The sequence below is a fragment of the Dermacentor variabilis genome, chromosome 1 (genome assembly GCF_050947875.1).
Source record: "Dermacentor variabilis isolate Ectoservices chromosome 1, ASM5094787v1, whole genome shotgun sequence".
In the NCBI taxonomy this organism is placed as follows: domain Eukaryota; kingdom Metazoa; phylum Arthropoda; class Arachnida; order Ixodida; family Ixodidae; genus Dermacentor; species Dermacentor variabilis.
The window spans coordinates 66078805-66101451 of NC_134568.1; the positions used below are offsets into that span (position 1 = coordinate 66078805).

At 46.3% G+C, this 22647-nt stretch overlaps 1 protein-coding gene across 3 annotated transcripts in view; it reads right to left on the reverse strand.

Moving 5' to 3' along the window:
* The window catches only part of Dora (zinc finger SWIM domain-containing dorado), a 219791-nt gene that overhangs the window by 35540 nt on the left and 161604 nt on the right, over positions 1-22647 (reverse strand). For all 3 annotated transcript variants that reach the window (XR_012827326.1, XM_075688469.1, XM_075688478.1), the window contains exons 21-23: positions 19861-20318; positions 18949-19270; positions 8072-8597 (exon numbers count right to left, since the gene is read on the reverse strand). Coding sequence is in view for 2 of the 3 variants with exons in the window: in XM_075688469.1 (XP_075544584.1) it covers positions 8072-8597; positions 18949-19270; positions 19861-20318 (1306 nt within the window). In the remaining variant the exon portion in view is untranslated. The remainder of the gene's footprint in view (positions 1-8071; positions 8598-18948; positions 19271-19860; positions 20319-22647) is intronic.

Sequence of the window (22647 nt, forward strand, 5' to 3'; positions counted from 1 at the left end):
AAGAAGACGACGGAGACCCGTGCCATAATTACTTGAGTGTGTTGCTGGCTGACACTCACGAGACTCACAGACCCTAAACACAATTTTCAAGCTTACACACCCCTCTCCAAAGTAAGCTTGTCTCGTGAAAAGAGTGTGCTGGGTGAAAGACACAGGCTGAAAAATCTTCTCACTACTTTTCAAAGGCCGAGAGCAGCAGTGAGAGCTTCAGGAGTGTGGTTTCTATGGAAACATTGACGTTTGGGTACCAGTCCCAGTGGTACTTTGCAAAAAACAGCACGTGACTTCCACCACACTTTCTCCAACACGTTTGTGCTGGCAGGGGCCTCTCCCACGCTTTCCTTCCTCCATGACTGTTCGTCTTCCCGTTTTCTGCGTTTGCTCTATCAGCACGGAAGTGCAGACTGCGAAGACACGCCGATTTCATCACGATGCCACAATTAAAAGGAAAGTGATTGCCTGTGTGGAGACGGATGGAAATCGGGTCGCATCACGGGCGTTCGGAGTTCCCAAAACTTGCGTGCGGGACTGGTACAAACAGGAGAGCCATTCTACTCTGGAGGCTGATGCGTACAACACGGCCGCATGGCCCTTATCTTGAAAGCGATCTGCAATGGAGACAGTCGACGCATCTAGGCGCACCGCGCTGTGTTGTCGTCGCTTAGGAGGTCGCATTGAAGCGAGAGGCGGCAGGTCAATTCGCTTGCCCCTGCTACCGCACTTACTCACTCCAGCGTTTTCATAAAGAGTTCCCGCGGTCATTGAGTGATACATGTTCTTGTTTGCTTGTGCGCCCGTGACACCATGCTTGTTAGTTTAGTTAGTAAGCGAATGTTTAAAAGTGCATACGGCTGATAAAACTGCTATCCTTACTTTTTGTATAGCTGTCTACTAATTTGCTATCGCAATCGATGTTTTGCCTTTCGGGCGAAATTGCGACTTTTTTTATTTATCGCAACTTTAGTGCATTAGAAGTAAATCTTTGTTTTTCCAAATGAGAGAAAGGTGTACTTCTATATAAATGGACGAGGTGCGCAGTATTGTAAAGGAATTCTTTTTTAGGCCATGGCAAACAGATGCACGTTATGATCGAGGGTGGCTTTTACCCCCTTTTTTTTTGTCACTGAAAACTGGTGCGCATTGCAATCGAGTAAATATGGTAGTTGCCAGCTCTCAAGCTAAGCAAAATTGAGCTTTCTTTCCTTTGTTATTGAAATTCGTTTTTCGGCTTGCCCAATTATTAGGACATTCCTTACGGCCCCTTCCATGTAAAAAAGGATCAATCGGCGACTGTACTTTGTATAAAAGTCTAATTTCAATGTAAAAATATTTTGATATACAGTCAAACCTCATTAATATGTACCCGTTTAATGTGTAATTGCCATTTATATGTAGTCGCGAAGATTCCCCCACCCAGCCCCCATTGAACCACATGTATTGGCTGACCGCTTAAGCCATAGTCACTCAGTGCCCACCAAATGTTAGAGTTAAAACATAGCCACCATGACGTATTTCCTGCTCACACAGCTGTTGACAATTGCAGCGCACAAAAGCATGGCCTTCGAGATTGGCTTCCGGTAATGCGAAGAAGCTGCCGGTAGGGGTGCGAAGTTGTAATTGAACCCAATCCAATCCAAGTAGTAATGGCACAGAAACACATTTTTTTTTTAACGCGTAGGCATTTCTATGTTTACCCAATAAGAAAGATGTACCTTCGTTCGTCTGTCACGTAAAGGCAGAACCGTACGACGCGATTTCAGGCGCGATTGACGCGTGGATGGTGGGACGTGTGCGTCATTTTGACACGCGCCCAGCATATCCGTCACAAAATCGTGCCGCCGCGTGCTGCTGCTCGGAGTAGAAAAAAACGCCTCGTGTGGCGCGTCCGCCAATCAGAATTCAGGTAAGTCACGTGGCATTTTGGTTTTTTGGTTTTGCCACCAGATGGCCCTACTCTCTGCGCATCTCAACGGAACCTCCTTGGCGAAATTTTTTTTTCTCTGCAGAGCTCGCGCATGCGTCAAAGAAAACGTGCTACCGTGATTTCGTTCACGCATCGTGTTTTTCTATTTTCTATGTGAAGTTCTAAACAAGCACGCAATCTTGCTGCTTAAAATTAAGCTTGATAAATACACTTCGGGAAAAAGAAATGGCGCTGTCTAATTGCACTAAGATTATTTTTATTGTAGTGTTCTGTAAGTTTAAGGGCATATTATATATGCGGTAACAGAGACAATTCATGTTATTGGGAGTTATGTAGTCTGGCAATCTGGAAAATGCGATGCGAAAGCGCCGCTCCCTTTTTTCGTGCGGGTGCTCGTGCGTTGGTGGCAACGCGGGCATTCGCCTTTAACAAAACGCGCAACAACGAACCATCGGCTAGAGCAGACGAAATTAGCGGCAATTTCTTTCAAAATCAGGCGTAGAAAACGTAATTTTGTTGTCGACACGGACTGACAACTGACTTGCAAGGGTCAGCCAACGCGGCTCAATATTGCGCGTGTGAGGGAGGAAGGTGGGGCGGAAATGCGCCGTTTTCTCTCGCGCGCGAGGCACAAGTTGGGGGAGATGTGGGGGGCTAAGAGAGAGAGAGAGAGAGAGAGAGAGACAGAGACAGAGAGAGGGGGTGGGTGGGTTCTACTCCAGCTGCTGCTGCTTATGGCATGGCCGCCATATCTTGAAAGCTATCTGCGATGTGGACAAAGTGTGCACCCGTGCAGGTGCCGTATCTTGAAAGCAAGCTGTGATGTGAATATAGTGCGCACCTGCATGGCCGGGCCTCATCTTCAAAGCTATCTGCAATGTGGACAAAGAGCTCCCAGTGCCAGTAGCTTCGAATGCGCTGTGCTTTTGAATTTTAGTTCTTGTTGAAGCGAGAGACAGCATGAAAGTCAATTCACTCACTGCTGCTGCCATGCTCATCTTGCTTAATTTGCTATTGCAATTAATTGATGCTTCGCCTTTTGGGCAAAACTGCAACTTTTTTTTTTACTTAGGACGTTCATCACTTATTCTTTGCAATGAAGTTCGACATTGTGACGAAAGTTTAGAAAGTGAGGCAATTTGGATATTACGGACTTCGAATAATATGGATGTTTTTTGTTGGATTATCAGTCCGTTGTAATGAGAGTCAACTGTACTGTAGTTTACTATATCAAGGTTTAACTGTAACTCAAACGAACCACTGTTCCTTGCTGCAGGTGGCATGTATCATATTCTGGTGTATTCGTCTGAAAACGACAATACGTGTCTCGGATTACTCAGGCCCCACAAGCTCGATGCATCAGTGTCTCATGCTGAAACAATTCTTGCTGAGTGGGCAAGCCCCCCCCCCCCCCCCCCCCCAAAATGCACCCGAAGAAGCTGCTGACCCAGGCCGTATTCGAGGAGTGCGAATGCCGAAGTTGTAAAAACGACGTCCACCCGCCTCGGGGCCACTGGGGACCCACCAGATTGGCGCACTGGTGTCTCGTGCTGCAACACTTTTCACTACCGTATTTATTCGAATCTAGGCCGATAGCTTTTTAAAAAAAAATTATCATGTACCAAACTCCAGAGCCGGCTTAGATTCGAGGATATTAAAAATCACGCCCGTTTGTAATTGAAAATGATAAATATGGTGCATAGCCAGTGGTATCAAAAAAAAGTCATTAACACAGCTGCTACTAGCCACACCATTAGCCAACTGAAGTATATGAGCGACACCGCTGTTTTGACCTGTGTTGTATCGGCGAGCGGCGTGACTCATAGCGTGGAGTTATCGTAATGGCACCAAACAGGTGATGCCACTATAGTGCCACTTTCAAACGAAAAGTTGTGCTAGCCGCACAGGCATCATTAAACGTTCAAGCCAGGCGGGACTTCAGCATCGATGAGAAAAACGTCCGTTGTTAAAGGGGTCAACGGGAGACGCTTTTTGCATGTGCTGCAACGAGGAGATGACAGCGACAATGAAGATAAGTGCGCGATAACAGAGAGGAGCTGTTCACCGAGATCGCGCTGCGTTTTGATGCATGCAAGCCATGCCGCACTGTCTGCGCATGCATGGATGTGCGGACCCATGCTTGCGCGCGTCCACAAGCGTGTGTGTGGTCTGGGCTATAGCGACGAGACTAGCAGCTATGATAACGTAGAGTGAGCTCAGCATGTTCCATATTAAGAAAATGCTGTTTTCATTTTGTGACTTTTTTAGTTCGGCCTACATTTGAGGTAAGTTTTCTTATTTTTTTCTGGCTTCGGACGTTTGGGGGTAAGCTTAGAATCGGGGCCGGCTTATATTAGAGTAAATACGGTACAGTCGAACTCCCTAATAACAATATTCAGGTGCCATGAAAATTCCATTGTTATAACCTATAATTGGTATAGTCGGTTTGCATGAAAAAAATCAAAATAGGGGGATGGCAGAGCTGTTGTGAGAAAACTGTAATGGCTGGGAGGCCAGTGCCCCTCCCCACTACCTTTCTCCATCCAGCTGCTGATTGTGTTCACTCGTTTAACTGCTTCCTTGGGGCTCCGATTGCGCGTAACAAGCCGCGGCTGTCGGCGTTAAGGAATGGCACTGCTACAACAACTGCAAAGAGGGGTCATGGGTGGCAAGTGATATGCGGGCACCGCCAAGGCATTGTTTTGGTGGTCCCAAAAGGGTCCTTTTAAAAATTGTGAGAAGGCCGCCGTGGCAGCCTGTCAGCCTGTCAGCTAGTGAAATCCAGAAGAAATGCTGAGGCGAGATCGCCACAAGCATCTCACCACATACTTCTCAGTGGCTTGCACAAGAAAACCCTATGTCCGTCAGCCTTGGATGCTTTACGTGAAGCTTGCCGACATACTTCTCCAAGGCATCCAGGTTCTCCACATAATGCAGCAGAAGGTTCCTCATGAAAACGAAGCCCGGAGGGAGTGAATCATTTGCCGGAACTCTTGCGAGCACAACGTTTACGAAGCCTGGCCTACCACATCATCGCTGCCATCGTCGCCGTCAGTATCTGATACAAGTACGTTAGCGACGATCGCCTCATCTATAGCCGTGCCCTTTCTTTTCACCAGTAACATGCATTGCTGATGACAGGGGGGGGGGGGGGGGGGATCAGCCATCTTTTGTTTCGGCGGCGAGTCAAACCAACTGTTGGTCAAACAAGGCTGAGAAACCGTGTGGCCAGGATGATTTCGAAGCAACCAACAAAGACGAATTCGAGCGATTAAGTTGTTTGCAGAACTGTGCTGAGTGAGGAGCAAGTGAGCAAGATGCGAGCAATCCGTGAGCAGCGTAGTTGGCACGGTTCATTCGTGTTTTGGAGGGTGGGGCGGCTTAGAGCTATGGATGCAGCCCATTCGTGTTTGGAGGGGTAGATGGCTGACGGGAGAGAGACGCGCGGAGATGGCTGGAAAACTAGCGTGCAGTGGCTGTTGGAGCAGCGGCTCGAATTTCTTGTTTTGTTTTTTCTTTACAAGAATTTCGCATTTCACTACCATTCAGCTTGGACACCCAGCAGCCAGACTTCATCATTATAACCGATAATGCAGTACTCGCTGTGGTTGCTTAGTGGCTATGGTGTTGGACTGCTAAGCATGAGGTCACGGCATCGAATCCCGGCTACAGCGGCTGCATTTCGATGCGAGCGAAATGCGAAAACACCCGTGCACTTAGATTTAGGTGCCTGTTAAAGAACCCTTGTCAGTCGTAATTTCCGGAGTCCCTCACTACGGCGTGCCTCACAATCAGAAAGTGGTTTTTGCACGTAAAACCAGATAATTTTTTACCCGATAATGCGGCATCGGGGCATTGTAGTAAGCGGGTTATTTGATCATGGAACACATACAAAAGTTGACGGTGCAGCAGCTTCTCATTGTTTTTGGGGGTGAGCTCCATCACTGGAAAAGCTGGCGCCACCGTCGGCGTGATATGGCATGAGGTGTCACGTGGACACAGCGGCCGCATAGGCTGCTTCAGAAGCGCCGAAGCGAGCTGAAAACGGAAGTTTAAAGTCTCACCTGCACTGCGGTTCTGATTAAGTGGTGAGGCTTTCCTGCCTTGGGTGTTTGTCTGAGGATATTTGAAAGCACTTTAATAGGTAGTGGCTGCTTTTGGAGGCGCGCAGCATGGTAGGTTACTGCTCGGTGCCACAGTGCTGGACATACGCAACGGAGCCCGATGTCAGCCTTATTCACATGTAGCCGCAGGACAAGAAGCTGTGTGAAGCTTGGCTCGGGTATGCAACTGTATACAACTCGAGTATGCAGCAATCACAGGCGCGAGGAAGATTTCGGCTACGGCGCTGGGGCTGCGATGTTTGGTGAGTAGCAGAAAATGCACACTGAGACGCTCTCTCGCGCCCGCCGCCCAGCTAATGTCGTGATGGTTTGGTCTATGAATCTGTTGATGCTAGATACCGGCAAGTTGACTGGAATGGGAAGGGAGTGGTAAGAAGCACCTTTAAAAAAGGCATGGCATATGGTCATGTTCGTGTTACGAATAAATACACTGGATTAGGAAAAAGAACCAGCCAGAAATTGCACGCTGAGAAGACCGATAAACATACAGTGCGACGAAACTTGAGTAATAATATTGAAATTTCCAAGAATTTAGAAGACAAAAAAAGACTGAATCGTCACGACGGCACATCACAGTCGCCATAGCTAGACGTCGAAGTCTCTATAATAAAATTATGTTTGAACAGCTCTAATAGAGTCCAGGCAAAAATGGTTGCTTGTGAACTGTCAAATGCTCATATTCTGCGGCCTAAAGCTCGCGGCACGGTGTGAAAATGGGCACGCAGCGAAAGCGAAACATTGTGCGTAGATATGCACGCAGACGCGCAGTCGGTTGCTGCAAACCCGTGCGATCGCTCTATTGAGGCTTCATTCTGTTATGCCGCTCCATTTGGTTATACGGACAGCCCACTATAAGAACATACTTCACATAGTTTGCTCTCAGCGCTTGCCTACCCCTTTCACGCAAGAAGCCGGTTCGGGAGACTCCATTGCGGCGACTGCACGCGGTGGCGTTCACTGTACGTATTCGTAAACAGATAAGAGTCTGTAAACGATTCTGTGCTTTCAGTTTGCCCAAGATTATTATATCTACAGCCAAAGCTTCCCTCGTTTTGAGAGTACTTAGAGAAATGTCCAGGAGGGCTGTCACGTGGTGTTTTTATTGAGTGCCGTAAGTGAAACCTGTGAGGAGCGCGCCGTGTTATCCCCCATACTATGCAAGGAAGGCGCTTCCGACAGATGGCGACTCCGTAAGTCCTGGCCCCCAATAACCGATATATTGTTAAAACCGGTATCATTATAAGTTGGTTCGACTGTATATAGATGTCAACTGCAGTTGAGACTGGTGAATTTCTTATAACATTGGATTGCATGTTTTCCCAGTTAGCATACTTTTTCTCTCATTCTTTCCCAAAGCGTTTGAACAAGCTTCTACTGTAACTGTAAACAGAACAGTCAATATTACTGCGGGTACTAGATGTGCGAAGCGCAATGTCGAGGAAAATGCCTGTGCGATTTTAGAGAGGAAGAGAGGGAAGAAGTGCAAGACGCTGGAAGATGCAGACTCATTTATGGTTATTAAAGCACAGCGAGATCTTCATGTTGCAATATATTTCATAGACTTGCAGATACAACATGGAGTAGGTCAGTGTCATGAATGCTGCAGGTTCACAAAGCTCTTGTCAGACAAAAGATATACAATTCTTCCCCCATTTTACATGGCCTTTCCTGTTACTAAGACAAGTAATTGTGACCTCAAAGAGCTTGGTCGTCATGACGCGCTTGCATCTCTGTTCGTATACTGCTGTCACGTAGTTGAGTTGGTCCCAAAGCACAGAATCAGTAAAATATTTCGAGCAGATATTACTGCACTGGAGCACAACACTAAGCAATAAGTGCATTAGCAAAGTATTAGGTGGCTAGCAAAGTAAAATTTCAGAAAATTACTTTCCTCCTAGTTTCATTTCATTGGACTGCTGACTTCTCTTAAAATCTTTTTTTCCTTGCGGCAGCTTTTAAAGTCTTGGTGACTGTAAGTGCACATTATATACAACACTGAAAGGAATGGCAAAAGGGGACTTACCTGGTGCACCTGTCCCTGCTGAGGAGCAGCTGGGGGTGGCGGAGGTGCTGGAGGTGGAGGGGCCATTGGTAGCACAGCCCGAGCCATTGATGTCACGTGCACACCAATCATTTGATGGGTGTACGGAGGCGGAGCCTGCGGAGGAGCACCATGCCGACTGGCAGCCGCATAAAACTGGGCGTGGCTGGGCAGGGGAGGATAATGGTAGGTCGGTGGAGCCTGGAGGTAGGCTGGGTGCTGGGTGACCAGCAAGTGAGGGTGGTGGAAAGTTGGAAGGCCACTGAGATACGGGTAGTGGGGGGTTCGGTACGGCAGTGTGTACTGAAGTGGTGGAACCATGGGAAGCTGAGGTGTTGGAGCAGGGCCCAGGCTTTCCATGACAAATGGTGTTGCCACATCAGGCAACCCATTTCCTTCCAAAGATGGTGCAGCCAGGCTCGGGGGAGAGTTCCCACGAGGCGCTGCATCTCCTCCAGAGGCAGGAGCATCTCCTGACCCTTGGGTGGTTTCCTCATACAGCTCGAACCTGAGTGCAGGCATGAGAGAAGCTGAATGAATGGAAGTACTCCACTGTAAAAAAGATTTCTACCCTTATTCAAGTGTATTCAATGCCTAAAAAGTGTAATGTCCTTTTAGGCCTCCATTTGATCAGATGTATACAGTGCCACCACCCAGATACATTGTCATCGGCACTTATAATTTAACGCTATGAGTGTCAATTTTTTTTACTGCAGACATAAATTCTCCAAGTGTCATATCAGAAACCATTTTTTTTTTTTCAGACAGTGATGGAAGCAACACTTGGTCTTTTGGAACAGTTTTTGGAACAGGAAAGCACAGTTCAGAGAGGAAATAATGCTTTTAAAGCAGGAAAATTTGCAGTTTGGAGAAAGGAAACAATGCTTTGGAGCAGTAACTTACTGCTCCGGTGCAAAGAGGAAGCTTCACATGCAGTTAACGGAAAAAGACGCTGCATAAATGAGTATTTTCTGGAAAATCGCACTCATTATTTATTATACTAGGATGCAACTTTCTTTCTTCTACTTGCCGTTCCATTTCCTTATTAGATAAAAAGATTACGATAAGTGCAGATTTCACCTGAATTCACAGTTAATTCTGCATTTCAATAAAGAGTTCATTCCTCCCAAGCTGTCATTGGCTTCATTATCGATCTGCTATACATTTGATTTGTTAAAGCATTTCATCTGCTAAACTCATGCCCATAAGTTGATACAAACAGCCGCCCAATTCAAGGACACTTTTTTGTTGTCCTCGCAGGCAGAGGAATAGCGTCTGTGCTGTGTAGCTTGTATGCTCGTATCTAGTTCCTTGTTCTGTTTTCACATTTTTTTTCTATGTCCAGGCCACCAAGTTGTGATAAAATGTGCCATACGCAAAAGCATGCCAATAGGTGTGCCCTCACAGTTGTGCATCAGCATAAATATATAAAATAATTACTTCGAAACTGCGCACAGCAGATGTCAAACACTAATAAGAGGCATGCAGATACAGTCGACGATTGATAATTCGGACTCCATGGGAAACGTAAATAAGTCAGAACTATCGAATGGCCAAAAAACGAATGTATCCAAATAAGATTATTTTATTTACGTTTTAAGGGGGGGCCATGCGCCTGAAAACTTTTTAAAAAATTCTTTGTCAATTTAGATGAAACTTGCAGAGTTTATGTATTTCAATGTGCTAGCTTTAAATATACATCCAGTTTTCTTGCAGAGTAAATAACTTTCCAGAAATTGGAGAAATTCAGCTTTATTGCATAATTTGCTTGGAGGTGAGCTATCTACCAAACTATACATGGTGTAATAAATATTGACAGACGAAAGTGATGTGGAACTAACAAAGAGTGCAAATAAGCAAGTATGGTGTTCTAACCCAATCTTATATCAAATGAGAACATTGCAAACTTGAGTGAGAGAAATCCATCTAACTGCTAAAAAAAAAAGGAACATTTCTCAAAAATCTTCTAATTAATACAGCAATGTTATCTCACTTATTCGCACTCTACACAGCTTTGCCTTTCTGGAAAAAAAAAAAGAATTACAGTGATATCACAAGCAGAAGCAGAGATAATGCACCTTTAACACGGTATCATCATCAAAATTGTGGTTTTGAGAAAACAACAAAAAACATTTCCCAACCGATATATTGAAAGAAAGTTTGAAAAAACAGCGCCAAAGGCCATCAATAGGCACGAGGTATAATTCATGGCCGTTTGGCCGTTGCCGTTCGGCGACATAGCATGCACTGTGAGTATGTTCACTTCAAAAGGATTACACGTTTTCGGGCTCTCAATTCCCAACAAGCTCCATCCTGACGCTACTTCACCGCAGATCTCGCAAACTGTAAACCATAAAAGCGAGACCATAATCCTGATCGCTCCACACCAGCTACGCAGAACCACCGCAAGTATTTCATGTCAAAACGCCGCGAAGATTGTTCCCTGCTGGAAGTCCGACAACACCGTACGGAGTAGCAGGCTTTGCGACTGAGGCTGCTGCACTATCAGGAGTGGGCTCTTCAACAAAGCGCCGAATCATTCGGTCCGTGACCGTCGTAGATGCCATCTTGTCGACCGTAGCTTCTCATGTGCTCTTATCCTATCCACTTCTTTAGTTACGACAGCCGTGTTTAATTTTCACGCGAGTGTAACTGGTGTGTGGATATGCATGATCCGGCAAAGCAGTTGAGATGTTGCCGTTTGGTGGCGGTACAACTTCAGTGGTGAGCTGCCAGGTATCCTGTGCCGACTGCGATGATGGAATCGCTTTTGGAAGTTTATTGCTCCTTGTATGTTTCAACCCGTGACGATTCACGGAACGAAACTTTGTTGGACCTCCAGCATATCCAACGTCGTGGTCGCGAGACTAAGACAAAATGGCGGCTATTTTCGTCGTTTGAGCGCTCGTGGCCCTTGAAGGCAATCATGACTAGCCATCTTGGTCACATGCTCAAACTCTCTAATAATAGCGCTACACCGCTAATTTCTTTTTATGTATTTTTTTTCGTGACCGTAGTGCCGGCAATGTTGCCGACCGAGGAATAAAGAAAGCCAGAAATGTGAGCTTTTGAATGATACCAAAATGGTGTTGGCAGAGCATGTAGTTATTGAGTTATGTGCGACGAAAATCGGTGCGATTTGTCTCCAATTTAAAGGGAAACGCTTGCGGATTCGCATCTTTAGATCACGATAATGAAATAACTATGTGGCATTTTGTGACCAAATTTCGGAGATAGGTACAGAAACGTGTCAGGAACGTGGAAAATAAAAATTGAAAATTCAAATTTTGGGCCGATTTTCAGTCCCAATGACCCGGGTCCCCCCCTTAAGGCTCCTGTGCAAGGAAAAAGTGGTTAATTTATTGCTGCATGCACTTCTACTTACGCGCAACCAAGTCCACCTGTATTTCTGCCAGTTTAGTGTTGTCCCTGCACGCCAATGCAAAGACTGCAAGGGCTCTACTCAGATCTGCATGTGAAGGCTCTGGAGCACATGGCACATAATCATTATCCGTGTTGGAGTCGCAGTTTGACGGTAGGAGAACTTGTTTGATTGTTTCGTCATCGTTCAGTTCGTCACACCAAGACACCGCACTGCCGACATCTGCAAAGTCTTCAAATGTAACGGCGGCAGTAATCGGCACACCACAACCTAACACGCCATCAATGATGTCTGCATTTGAGCTCGTTGTGGTAGGCGGCAGTTCAGGCTCTTCAGTTGTGGAGCTGGGCTCATTAGGATTAGACTCCTTCGGAGTCGGACTGCGAGGGCACTGTTGGTGCCATTTGATGTAGACTGTCGATAACTTCACGAGAAAGACTTCTTGGAGCCAGCAGAGTGCTTTCTGGAACGCACACTATACAAACAAGCAAGCACAGAATGCTGAAACGCTGTTTGAAAGGCAAATTCAACAAACAAGAGCGGGCCATGCGCGGCAGTGCCGGAATGGATGTGATGATCGCGATGTTAATGCAAACTCACAATTCAGGCAAAGCCTCCAAGATCAGCATTTGCAGTTAAGTTTTTGAGGCGCAGTGCTGCAACCAAGGCAAGGCCTCAGGGATTTCCATCTAGCGTGTAATCTCCGAGGCCATACTTGGATGTCTCACGGAGGTTTCCAGAGGAGATAACGGTGGCAGAGTCTGTGTACACTACAGCCAAGGACGGAGTCGGGAAAAATGAATGTAGCGCTGGCGGCTGTCTTTACACATTTAGTCTATGGGGCCATTGATGATGCCGCGAAGCTGTCTGAATTACCGAGCATGTCCGGATTACTGGTGTCTGATTTATCGGTCGGTGCCTGTACCACTAATGATCATGAAGCAACTGCAGATATCTGGCACTTTTTACAGCGAGAAATCATGTACCACGGAGTGTTTGCGCGACGAAAGGTTGAAACGCTACATTTTAACCGATGCATATGCAGTAAGCTGGTATGCTTTATGTGGATAAAAAACACATTATGTTCAATAGACGCTGAGTCTGGCATTTGACTTTACTACTTTTAAAACGAAACTACTGTTTAAGCGGGTATGGTTTAATGAGGTTTTACAGTATATCCGTCACTGATCAATTTTCTACACCTGCTCTGATTATTCAGACTTCCCCACAGCACTGCTGCATTCTCCATAGGCAGTGGCGGATACAGAAAGGGAGAGGGGTTCAGGGCCCTGTAACAGATATGCTCATATGCTTGAGCGCCTACAAAGAACATGATTTTTTTTATTTTTTATTTTTTGTCTGCTCGAATGTTCAGAGCAGATGCGGGCCGGCGAAAGTGTGGCACAATACACGTAATAAAAGACAATTTGGTGCAGCATTTAGCAGTATTTCTTACGTAGAGAAGTTCGGCGCATTTGGCGTAGCACTTCCATCACAGTCCGCGGGGGACGTGGCTTTGAAAATCAACTTCCTTATTTCTTCATGGATGTTGATGAAAATAAAATGTTTAGAATGTCTCCCTGATGCTCCCATAGAAGTTTCAGAATGATACCTTGAGAACATTCTATTGAATTTTATTGAGCAGAATTTTTCTCCCTCAAACTTTCTTAAAAAACTCAATAGAAGGCTTGTTAAGTACTGACTGCATAGCTAAATGTGAGCTGAAGGTCGCGACAGTGTTGCTTTTCTTTTTTCACAACACACATTTTTTTTGGAGCGTTATTTTTTACGTTACCTTCACATCAAGCACACTTTCGAGGTAGATGAATAGTCGTATCATAAATTTATAAAAAGTCAAAATAAGAAAGCGAGACTGTCACAACCTGCACTGTAGCCCAAGAATTGTGAAAAAAAAAAAACCAGTAAAAGTATGCTGAACGGTAACAAAGAAATCAGTTCCAGAAACTGAGCAGAAAACAAAAAAAAAAAAAAAAAAAAAGTTTTGAGAAAATGGCTCACTAAGTTTCACCTTCCCTTCAGTTCTATAAAAGGCCCCAAATATGTAGTCTTTGGGGTGTTCTGTGATGTGGGGCTTTTTGTACATGTGGTCTCTGGTCTGGTGTGCCTTTGTCCCCCCCCCCCCCCCCTTTTTGTATCGAATTTTTTGCTGCTGCTCTACAAAGAGTGCAATGCCTGGGTTTCAAACCCAGGCACCGCGCTCTTTAGCACGTACTAAACGGTAGTACTGTCTAACCGAAATAGCACGAGATCGCCCACTTACCTGTCGAAAACAGAACACGGAACTCGGAGAGAGGGCAATGAAAGGGGAAAAAACATGCAGTATTTATTCACTTCGCGTGATAAAAGTGTTATTTTCGTTTGATGCCGCGGCGGCCTAGCACGACGACAGCGGTCTCAAACTTACTGAAGCTGTGTGCCAGCTTTTCAGCCACCCCCTCTTCTCGGCAAACACTCGCATGGCAGATTCCTCGTTGTCGTTACGTATTCTCCGTGCATACGCGCAGTAGTGCTGCAGAAGTCCCAGGGCGCCTTTTTTCATTGCCGGGTGCTGTTCCCGTCGCGACGATTGCATTCGTGACGCTGACGTAACGCGCAGCTTCTGCCACTGTCAGGCCTGAATTGCCCGTGCTGTCACTTTCCGTGTCGTCCTCATCACTGTTGCTAGCCGACACTTCGGCAACAACAGAGGCAACAATGGTGAAAAGTCGAGCCTCGTAGCCGACATCTCTTCGCGGTCGCAGCAGCGCTGCCGAGCAACTTCTTCGCATTCCAAATGCCACACACCGTAGTCAACAGCAGATCCCTGTCGTGTGCCAGCGCTGACTTCTTCGTGTCACATTCGATAACACGGACAATGTCTAATTTTTCTTCTATGCTGAGCACCCGGCGTCTTTTTTTTATCCAAGCTTCAGCATGACGAGAGTCCTCTTGCACGATGCCACAACGCTCTCTGGCATGGTGCGGAAATGATGTTGATGTTGATGTGGCTTCACACGCAAACGCGCAGGGCGCTTGGAGGCCGGTATTCCGATCTCTGAGGCTTGTTGTTCTACCAGGCCGACCTATGGAGACAACACACCGCCGTGTTTGCCCGACGAAAAGCGGAAACGCTACGTTTTAACCGATGCGTACGCAATAAGCTGGTACGGTTTATGCGGATACAAAACACATTATGTTCAATGGCCGCTGAGTCGGGGATTTGACTTTACTACTTTTAAATTGAAACTACTGTTTAAGCGGGTATGGTTTAACGAGGTTTTTCTGTAAACTATATTAATACTATTGATACTACATATCACTACAATTGAAATTACTAGCTGAGCAAGTTGTAGCTGATCAGAAGCATGACTAAGAAGCCCAAATCGAGATAGAACAGAAACAAGTACGCTATTTTCATTGTTGTCCTCACAGGTATAGATTGTGGGGATGCGCGACTCTCACGCGTCCCCTGATATGTTGTTTTCCTGCACGGTGGCCTGGTGCCTGCGGCGGTCGGAGTGGTTGAGGCGCAGTACAAGAGATGGCGCGAGTGTTGCGCTGCTAACGCCGCTGACCGGCGGGGTTACTTGGGCGCCGAAAGACAAGGCGCTTCCTCTTTGGTTCGGGACAGCAAGCAGTGCGGATGTGCCCTGCTGCGTGTGCGCCGTGCCGCGCGTGCGCCGATCCAAGCTTCTGCGAGACCGTCTCGCGTGGCCGCCTTCGAACGCGCCACCGTTCGCGTGACCGTACACGCGAACGACCAAGCGTTGGGATCCAGCATGGGGCGAACATATTCGCTCGCTATCCGGTCGCGGTGAGTCGGACTTCTAGATTTGTCGCGTGCCCATCGGCATGTTTTGTGGATAGCAACTCGGCTAGCAGGCATTGATCTATGAAAGGTGCAATAAATGCCCTTGTGACTGTTTGCACTACTGTGTTGTCGTTCCTTTGTCCCAAGAGCACGGAGGAGAACCCCACAAGATGGAATAGCACCCGTGTTGTGTGGCCTGTATGGCCCGCATCTACTTCCTCGTCCCCTTTAGGCAATTATTTTACCATGTTCAGGCTGTCTAGTAGTGATAAAATGCATCTTACGCATTTGTTGATATACCGTTACAGCAATCGTGAAAATGGGGCATCGAGCCGCTGCGCATTGTGTGTCCCCATAATTACATAAAATACAGTCTACGCTCATTACAATGGATCCGCATACAAGAGGCTTTCGGATATAGCAGACTATATTTCAGCCTTAGTTTGTTCTACCTATTTTATTTATGTAACACAGTTGGGTTTTAACGGACTAACGAAATGTCGGCTACAGCGGATGAAATTAGAGGCTATTTTTTTCAAAATCGGGCGTATACAACACACTTTGATCGTGTTGACATGGGCTGACAACTGACTTGCTAGGGTCAGCGGATGATCATAGCTCAATACGCGAGCGAGGGAGAAAGGCGGGGCGGCAACGCGCCCTCTTCTTTTGACTGCGAGGCATGAGGGGGGGGGGGAGGCAAGAGAGAGGGGTTCTGCTTTGACGGCTGCTGCTTATGGCGCAGCTGCCGTATCTAGAAAGTGATCTGCGATGTGGACAAAGTGTGCCCAGTGCTGGTAGCTTCGTACAAGCTCTGCTTTCAACGTTTATTTCGCGTGGAAGTGAGAGACAGCATGAAGGTCAATTCGCTTGGTGCTGCTGCTGCACTTATCTTGCTTAATTTGCTATGGCAATCGATGCTTCGCCTTTCGGGTGAAACTGCGACTTTTGTTTTTTACTTTTAACAATCGTAACTCACGCTTTGCAATAAAGTTATTAGACATTACGACAAAAGTTTCGGAAGTGAGGCGTGTAATAATTCGGATAAAACGGACGTTTTTTGTCGGATTATCAGGGTCGGTTGTTATGAGAGTTGACTGCAATACTTATTGTGATAGCAACTATATGGACACTCCAGGCAAATTCTCCCCTACTCTTTAACATCGAAGTAGCTGTGAGGTTCTGTACAAAGGAAAAAGTACGATAAGATCGAAGCCGCGGGCAGTAGAGGCATCAAGCACAAGGGGCTCCACAGCACTCACGACGCGCGACACTGCACGGGTCTCTACGCTGAATATATCAAATATTCAAAAACTCAAATGTAGTCTATATTGTTCACTATTCAATTTGATTTGGTGATAGAGTATTTGCACATCCCTACTGTACCATATATTTTTAAGAGCTCATGGGAGGTAACAGCTGTAGTTGCGAGGGAGTGTGTGCGAGGGTGAGTCGAGAAGGATGCTGGCTTGATGCGAGGAGTCTTCTCGCATCGAAGGGCGCAGGGTGAGTGGGGGGAAGTGAATGTGCATTAGGCGGGGAGTGGGAGGGGCAGGTTAGTGCACATGTGCTCTTCTAGTCTGGCTGTGGAGGCGCATGGCGCAGCTGAGTGCAGCCGCGTGCGCACTCAGCTGCGTGCGCAAACTATCTTGGAGATAGTTTGCAGTGAGTGCAAGGTATAGGTGGGCTGACATGGCTTGACAGCTTCGTGTGTGCTTTGTTTACCCATGCCTAGTTCATGTTGAAGTGAGAGGCAGCATGAAGGGGAATTCACTTGCTGCTGCTGCTCTTCATCCCTCCAGCATTATGGCAGAAAAAAAAAAAATTGAAAAACATGGTGGAAGAAACAATTATAAAACCTGCAGCTAATAGGATCGATCATCACACATGCTTTTTCACTTTACAAGATACACGCTCTTTTCGTTGCCGTTCCCTCTGTCTGTGCTGCATTTTTTCTAGTGGTCGTTTCGACCCAGACAAAAATTGTACCGACAGAGGTGCCTTTCTGCGAATTGCGTCATTTGAATGCTGTGTGTGCTATTCTTGAATTTGGCCAATCCTTGCACGAGGTGACGTCGGGGAGTACTCGCAGTTACAAAGTCCACTGTCACATCAGCTGGAGTAGCCTGCCTGCGGAGCGCTCAGCGCTTCTTTTGTGCCGAAAACAAAGTGAAACGCTCGCTTCGGCAGCATTGAGCACAAGGGGATCCACGGCACTCGCGACATGTGCCACTGCGTGGGTCTCTACACCGAATATATCAAATATTAAAAAAATCGAATAGTCAATATTGTTCACTATTCAATTTGGTTTGGTGATAGAGTATTTGCACATCCCTATGGTAAATATTTTTTTAAGAACTCACGGGAGGTAACAGCATCTCTGACAAGATGTTAGGCGGTGTTCTGTGGTTGCCATTGTACATGCGTGATAGTGACCCTCAAAGGTTCAAATACAACTTTATAATAAATAAATAAATAAACAAACAAATAAACAACAACAACAACAACAATAAAAAGCCTCAGCCAAGAATGACTTGGGCTAAACATACCCTTTGAGATGTATCTGAAGTGTATAAAAAATTTTGCCCTTCACTAAAAGCCAGAAGAATACAGCCCCCCCCCCCCCCCCCGCTCTGCAACTTACACCCCCGACACACGGGCACTCTAAAGTCCTTTAGGTAAGGGGACATCTACCGGAAAGGCGTTCAAGTGCAGTGACACACGACAAAGGAGTATCTCCTTTACGGCGAAGTTCCTTTTCGGGAAAGGAGATCGCGCAACTACTTTTCGAGCGGAAAAGGAGTCACTCTCGCACACAGCGTCCACAACTCGTCAATAGAAGGAAACCTGCCACACAACTACGGTGCCCATAGGTATTTTTTTTACCTTGCGAAAATGTTTTAATTGTTAGCGGTAATACAATTTGTCGAATAGTGAATATTTCCTCTAGCTATACTCTCAAACGCTCGCATAATGTCGCTAGTGCAGCCATGTTGAATTCCGGCAGTGTCGTCGTCGTTTGCTGCGCGCATGTGGTGTGTTCATGTCGCGAGATGGAGACTGCACAATCAGCGCCCGCAGGAAATACCCAGAAGAAACCACAGTTGCCGAAATAACATATTGAATAAAACGTGTTACGCCTGCGCGCACAAAGGAAGGGACGACAAAGACGTGAAAAAGGACGACAGAAACGTGGGCATCACCAGAATAAACAGTACGCACAGCAAAACACCGGCTGCACACAGTTGCTGGACCAAGTTAAATGGCTGCTAACAACGCAAAAACGCGAATAAAATAAACGACTATAAGCATTATTAGCCATCAACAATGAAAAAATATATTTTTAGGTTCTACAGCAGCTAAGTGTAATTAAATACGCAGCTTTTTAAAAATGTTTTCTCTCTTGTGGCTTTAACAGCCAGCGCTATTTTTCTTGCGGCGTTCATCTGAGGAACTACCTAAAGAAGTTCAGTGCGGTGCCGTGTGTCATCGGCGCAACTCCTTTCTGCAAAGGGTCCTTCAGAGTAGCAAAAGGGGTTTACTGGAAAGGACTTTAGTTTTGCCCGTGTGTCAGGGGTATTACATATTTCACAATATTCAGCAAAAATCACATTCAGGTAAGCCCAAAAACATTGCACACACACTGCAAGCTTATGACGAACATACCATCGACGAGCAACGTCGAAGAGAACCTCTGGGTAAACGCCGCCTCCCTTGGCAGCCGACTCCACCGCAAGGCATGCCTGCTCAAGCACAGCAGCTGACTGCTCCTTGCACTGGAGGAGGGCTCGCTGGATTTCATTGGGGTTGAGAGCGTGTGCATGCGGCAAGCAGGACAGAGCCAGCTGTGCAGCTGCCCGCACCATGGCTGGATCTCGGCCTCGCGATGCTTTGTCTGCTAGAGACGCCACTTCCGGGGGTGTCAGGTGGCCCTCCCACGTGTCCATTAGAAACATGAGTGCACTGCTGCCAATTTCCATGGCTTGCCCTTGGGTCAAATACAACGGCAGTTCATAAAGCAAATTTTTTGCTACTCAAGCACATGTACATCACATGTACAGTTAAAGCTTCACACTGAAGTCACCAGATCACTGCAATTGTAGCATGGCATACCATAAGGCATCAAATTACTTATTTGGTATAATTGCCAGAAACAGGATTCTTAGGTACTAAATATGTGAGCTTGAGGTTCCTAAAACAGGCAATTAAAGCCTCACTTTAGGCATAATAAGGATCAAAATTAAATTAACAGAAGTCAAACTAAAGAAGATACTGCAAATGCTTATTTTTAAATTTCTTCCTTACAGGCATTCCTTTCTGGGTTTACTAAGCTGTCACCATTTTCTCTAACGCAATGTGATATTTCAGGCACTTCTATCAAAAAGAACTTTCAGTTAGTTGCAAGTTTCAAGGTTTCTTTACATTCGCATGAATGGAGCCTACCATTTAACTCCTTTCACGTGAAAAATTCAGCTGTAGATAGGTACCCATTATGTTTGCTTTTATGTTCTGTTCCATCTCCTGTGTATGCCGATTCCAGTATGGGTGAGAGAAAGAGGAGTTAAAAGGTTGGCCTACCTGTGATCCAGGAAACGTGTGAGGAGTAGGTACGTGACAGCCAGTTTGGGGAGACTGCATTGTGCAAGCCCAATGCATAGAGGCCAATCTGGAAGGCGCACATGTGCAGTGCTCGGTGGGGGCCCCGATGGTTCTGGCTGGCCGAGGGCTGGGTGAACAAAACCGCCGTGCTCGAGTTGCCACCGGCCTTGGTCAGCACAGTCTTGGCTAGCTCAAACATGAAGTGGGCCGAGGCCTCGCTCGGCTGGTTGGGCAGGCTCGGGCATGCACCTCGCTTGCCCTTCAGGCGGCTTGGAGGTGGGGGCTTCTGAGGGGCTGCAGCCACAGCAGCCGGAGCCCGAGACCCAGAGCTGGCCCCAGAAAGGGCCCCACCTCCGGAAGCCAGGAAGCGTGAAGGTGCTCCCCCTACAGATGCATGCAGGCTTGGTGGCGGGCTGTCCGATGGTAGCACGCACAGGCTGCGCATACAGATCCCAATCAGGGAAGGTCACTTACAATTCAAGCATGACCTGGGCAGATCACTAGCTCATGGGTCCTTTTCAATGGCTATCAAGATGATGGCCTTTTAAAATTCACAAACTCTATTAAACTCGTACAAATTTTGTTGCTACACGGCAAACCTAACGGTAGCCAAAATGTTTAACTACTCCGACACCTGTGGCACTGCTAACAATTCTGACAAGGAGGAGTGGGAGCACCGCAAAGGGGATCAAAAGCGATTTTTCATTGCCAATACAGTGAAACCTCATTAAACGGTACGCGCTTAAATAGTAGTTTCGTTTTAAAAGTAGTAAAGTCAAATCCCCGACACAGCGGCCATTGAACATAATGCATTTTGTATCTGCAAAAACCGTACCAACTTATTGCGTACATATAGTTTAACACGTATTGTCTGCACTTTTCCTAGCGCAATCACGGCGGTAGCTCGACCATGCAGAAGAACAAGCATCAGAGATCACAACGGCGTCATAGGGGGAAAACGCACAGGGCACTTGGAATGGTGAAGCCACATTAACATCAACATCACTTTGGCGCTGAGCATAGAGTTTCTCACTATATTACCTAGAGGGAAATCTGGCGGTGCTGCGCTGTGGTGTGCATGGGAATGCTGGTATATTGTGACTTCGGATTGGCACCGTTCTCGGAGAGACAGGACACCTTGAAGACACGCTTGGCAAGCACTGTTCTGTCTGTCACAGCGATTCATTTTCTACTAAAACAGCACGTGAAAAGCTGTATTGGTTTTATTATTACGCAAAAACATGTTTTGTTTAACTATGAGAACTCGTTATTGCATGTAAGATTATGTGTTACGTAAAAAGTATCAGCGGGCCGCTAAAGTTGGAGGACAGACGACAAGGTTCGCGATCGCTTTGAAACAGTCTGTCGTCTGTTCTTACTTTTCTTCGCTTGGTCATGCATTGTAGGTGAGTAAAGATGTAATATGCATGAATGGAAACATTTTATGAAGATTTTACTTTGAGAACGCGTTATTTGTATAGCCATATCCACGTTTTAGACGAAGCCTCATACAACACCAGCCAACACGAGCCTTGCAGAGACATATACAGTCATTCCCATGACGGCTTGGTGCCACCTCAAGAAACTCCCATAGACGGTGGCGCCAGATTTTCCTCTAGGTGTTATAGTGAGAAACTCTATGGCGCTGAGCCAGAGAGCGTTGTGGCTGGCTAGTAGTGGCCCATGTTGTGGCTTCATGTAAGCTAGGACTCGCATCATGCCGAAGCTTGGACAAAAGCCAGGTGCTCAGCATAAAAGAAAAATTGGACATCGTTGGTGCTATCGAACATGGCATGAAGTCGGCGCTGCCATGCGAGAAGGATCTACCATTGACTATGGTGTGCGGCATTAGGAATGCGCAGGAGCAGACGCTCGGCAGTGCTGCTGGGACCACGAAAAGATGTGAGCTATGAGGTTCAACTTTTCGAGGTCTGACTTTTCGCCATTGTTGACTGTGTTATTGCTGAAGTGTCACCTAACCAGTGATGAGGGCATGGAAAGCGACAGCATGGGCGATTCAGGCCCAACAGTGGCAGAAGCTGTGCGTTACGTCAGCCTCATGCAGGTGTTTGCTGAGAAGAGGGGATGGTGGAAAAGCTGGCTTGCAGCTTAAGTGGGGAGGCTACCCTCCGATACCAACTTTTTTGTTTATTCAGATATCTTAATGAAACTTTCAGGATACACTCATAGCAAAAGCATCAGTAAGACTACAATATTTCACGCAGTTATGTTCACTGGCTCTAAAGTTACATCAATATGTCACAATGGTGCACATGGTTTTCTCATTCCAGGCCTGGAGAATTTTCAAAAGGTGCTGCAACTGTGAAATTCACTATGATGATTCCCAGATGGATACCTCAGGGCAAGACAGAGCCCCTTTTTTTTTTATTTCCTTGCTGAAAAATTTTAGCAGACCCCCGAATTCAGTGTTGGTGATTAAGATTTTATCAATGAAATTTTAATTAAATATCACAAATCACAGACATAATATATGAAAAAAAAAGGGGCTTGTCTTGCCCTCAGAAATTAATTCAGATACACAATAATAATAAAAAAAACTTCTGGAAATCTGATGAGCGGTTACAGAGATATCGCTTGAACAAGGAGCCTCACCAGCCAAAAAAGTCATTTTGAGAAAATTAGCTTTGAAAGTTTTGAGAACATATATTGGTCTCAAATGACCCTGCAGCGTAATGGAGATATCCTTAGGCACTCTCTTCTTTTGCCGCCTTTCCACCTTCTCTTGTGATCACTTCATGGCATTTT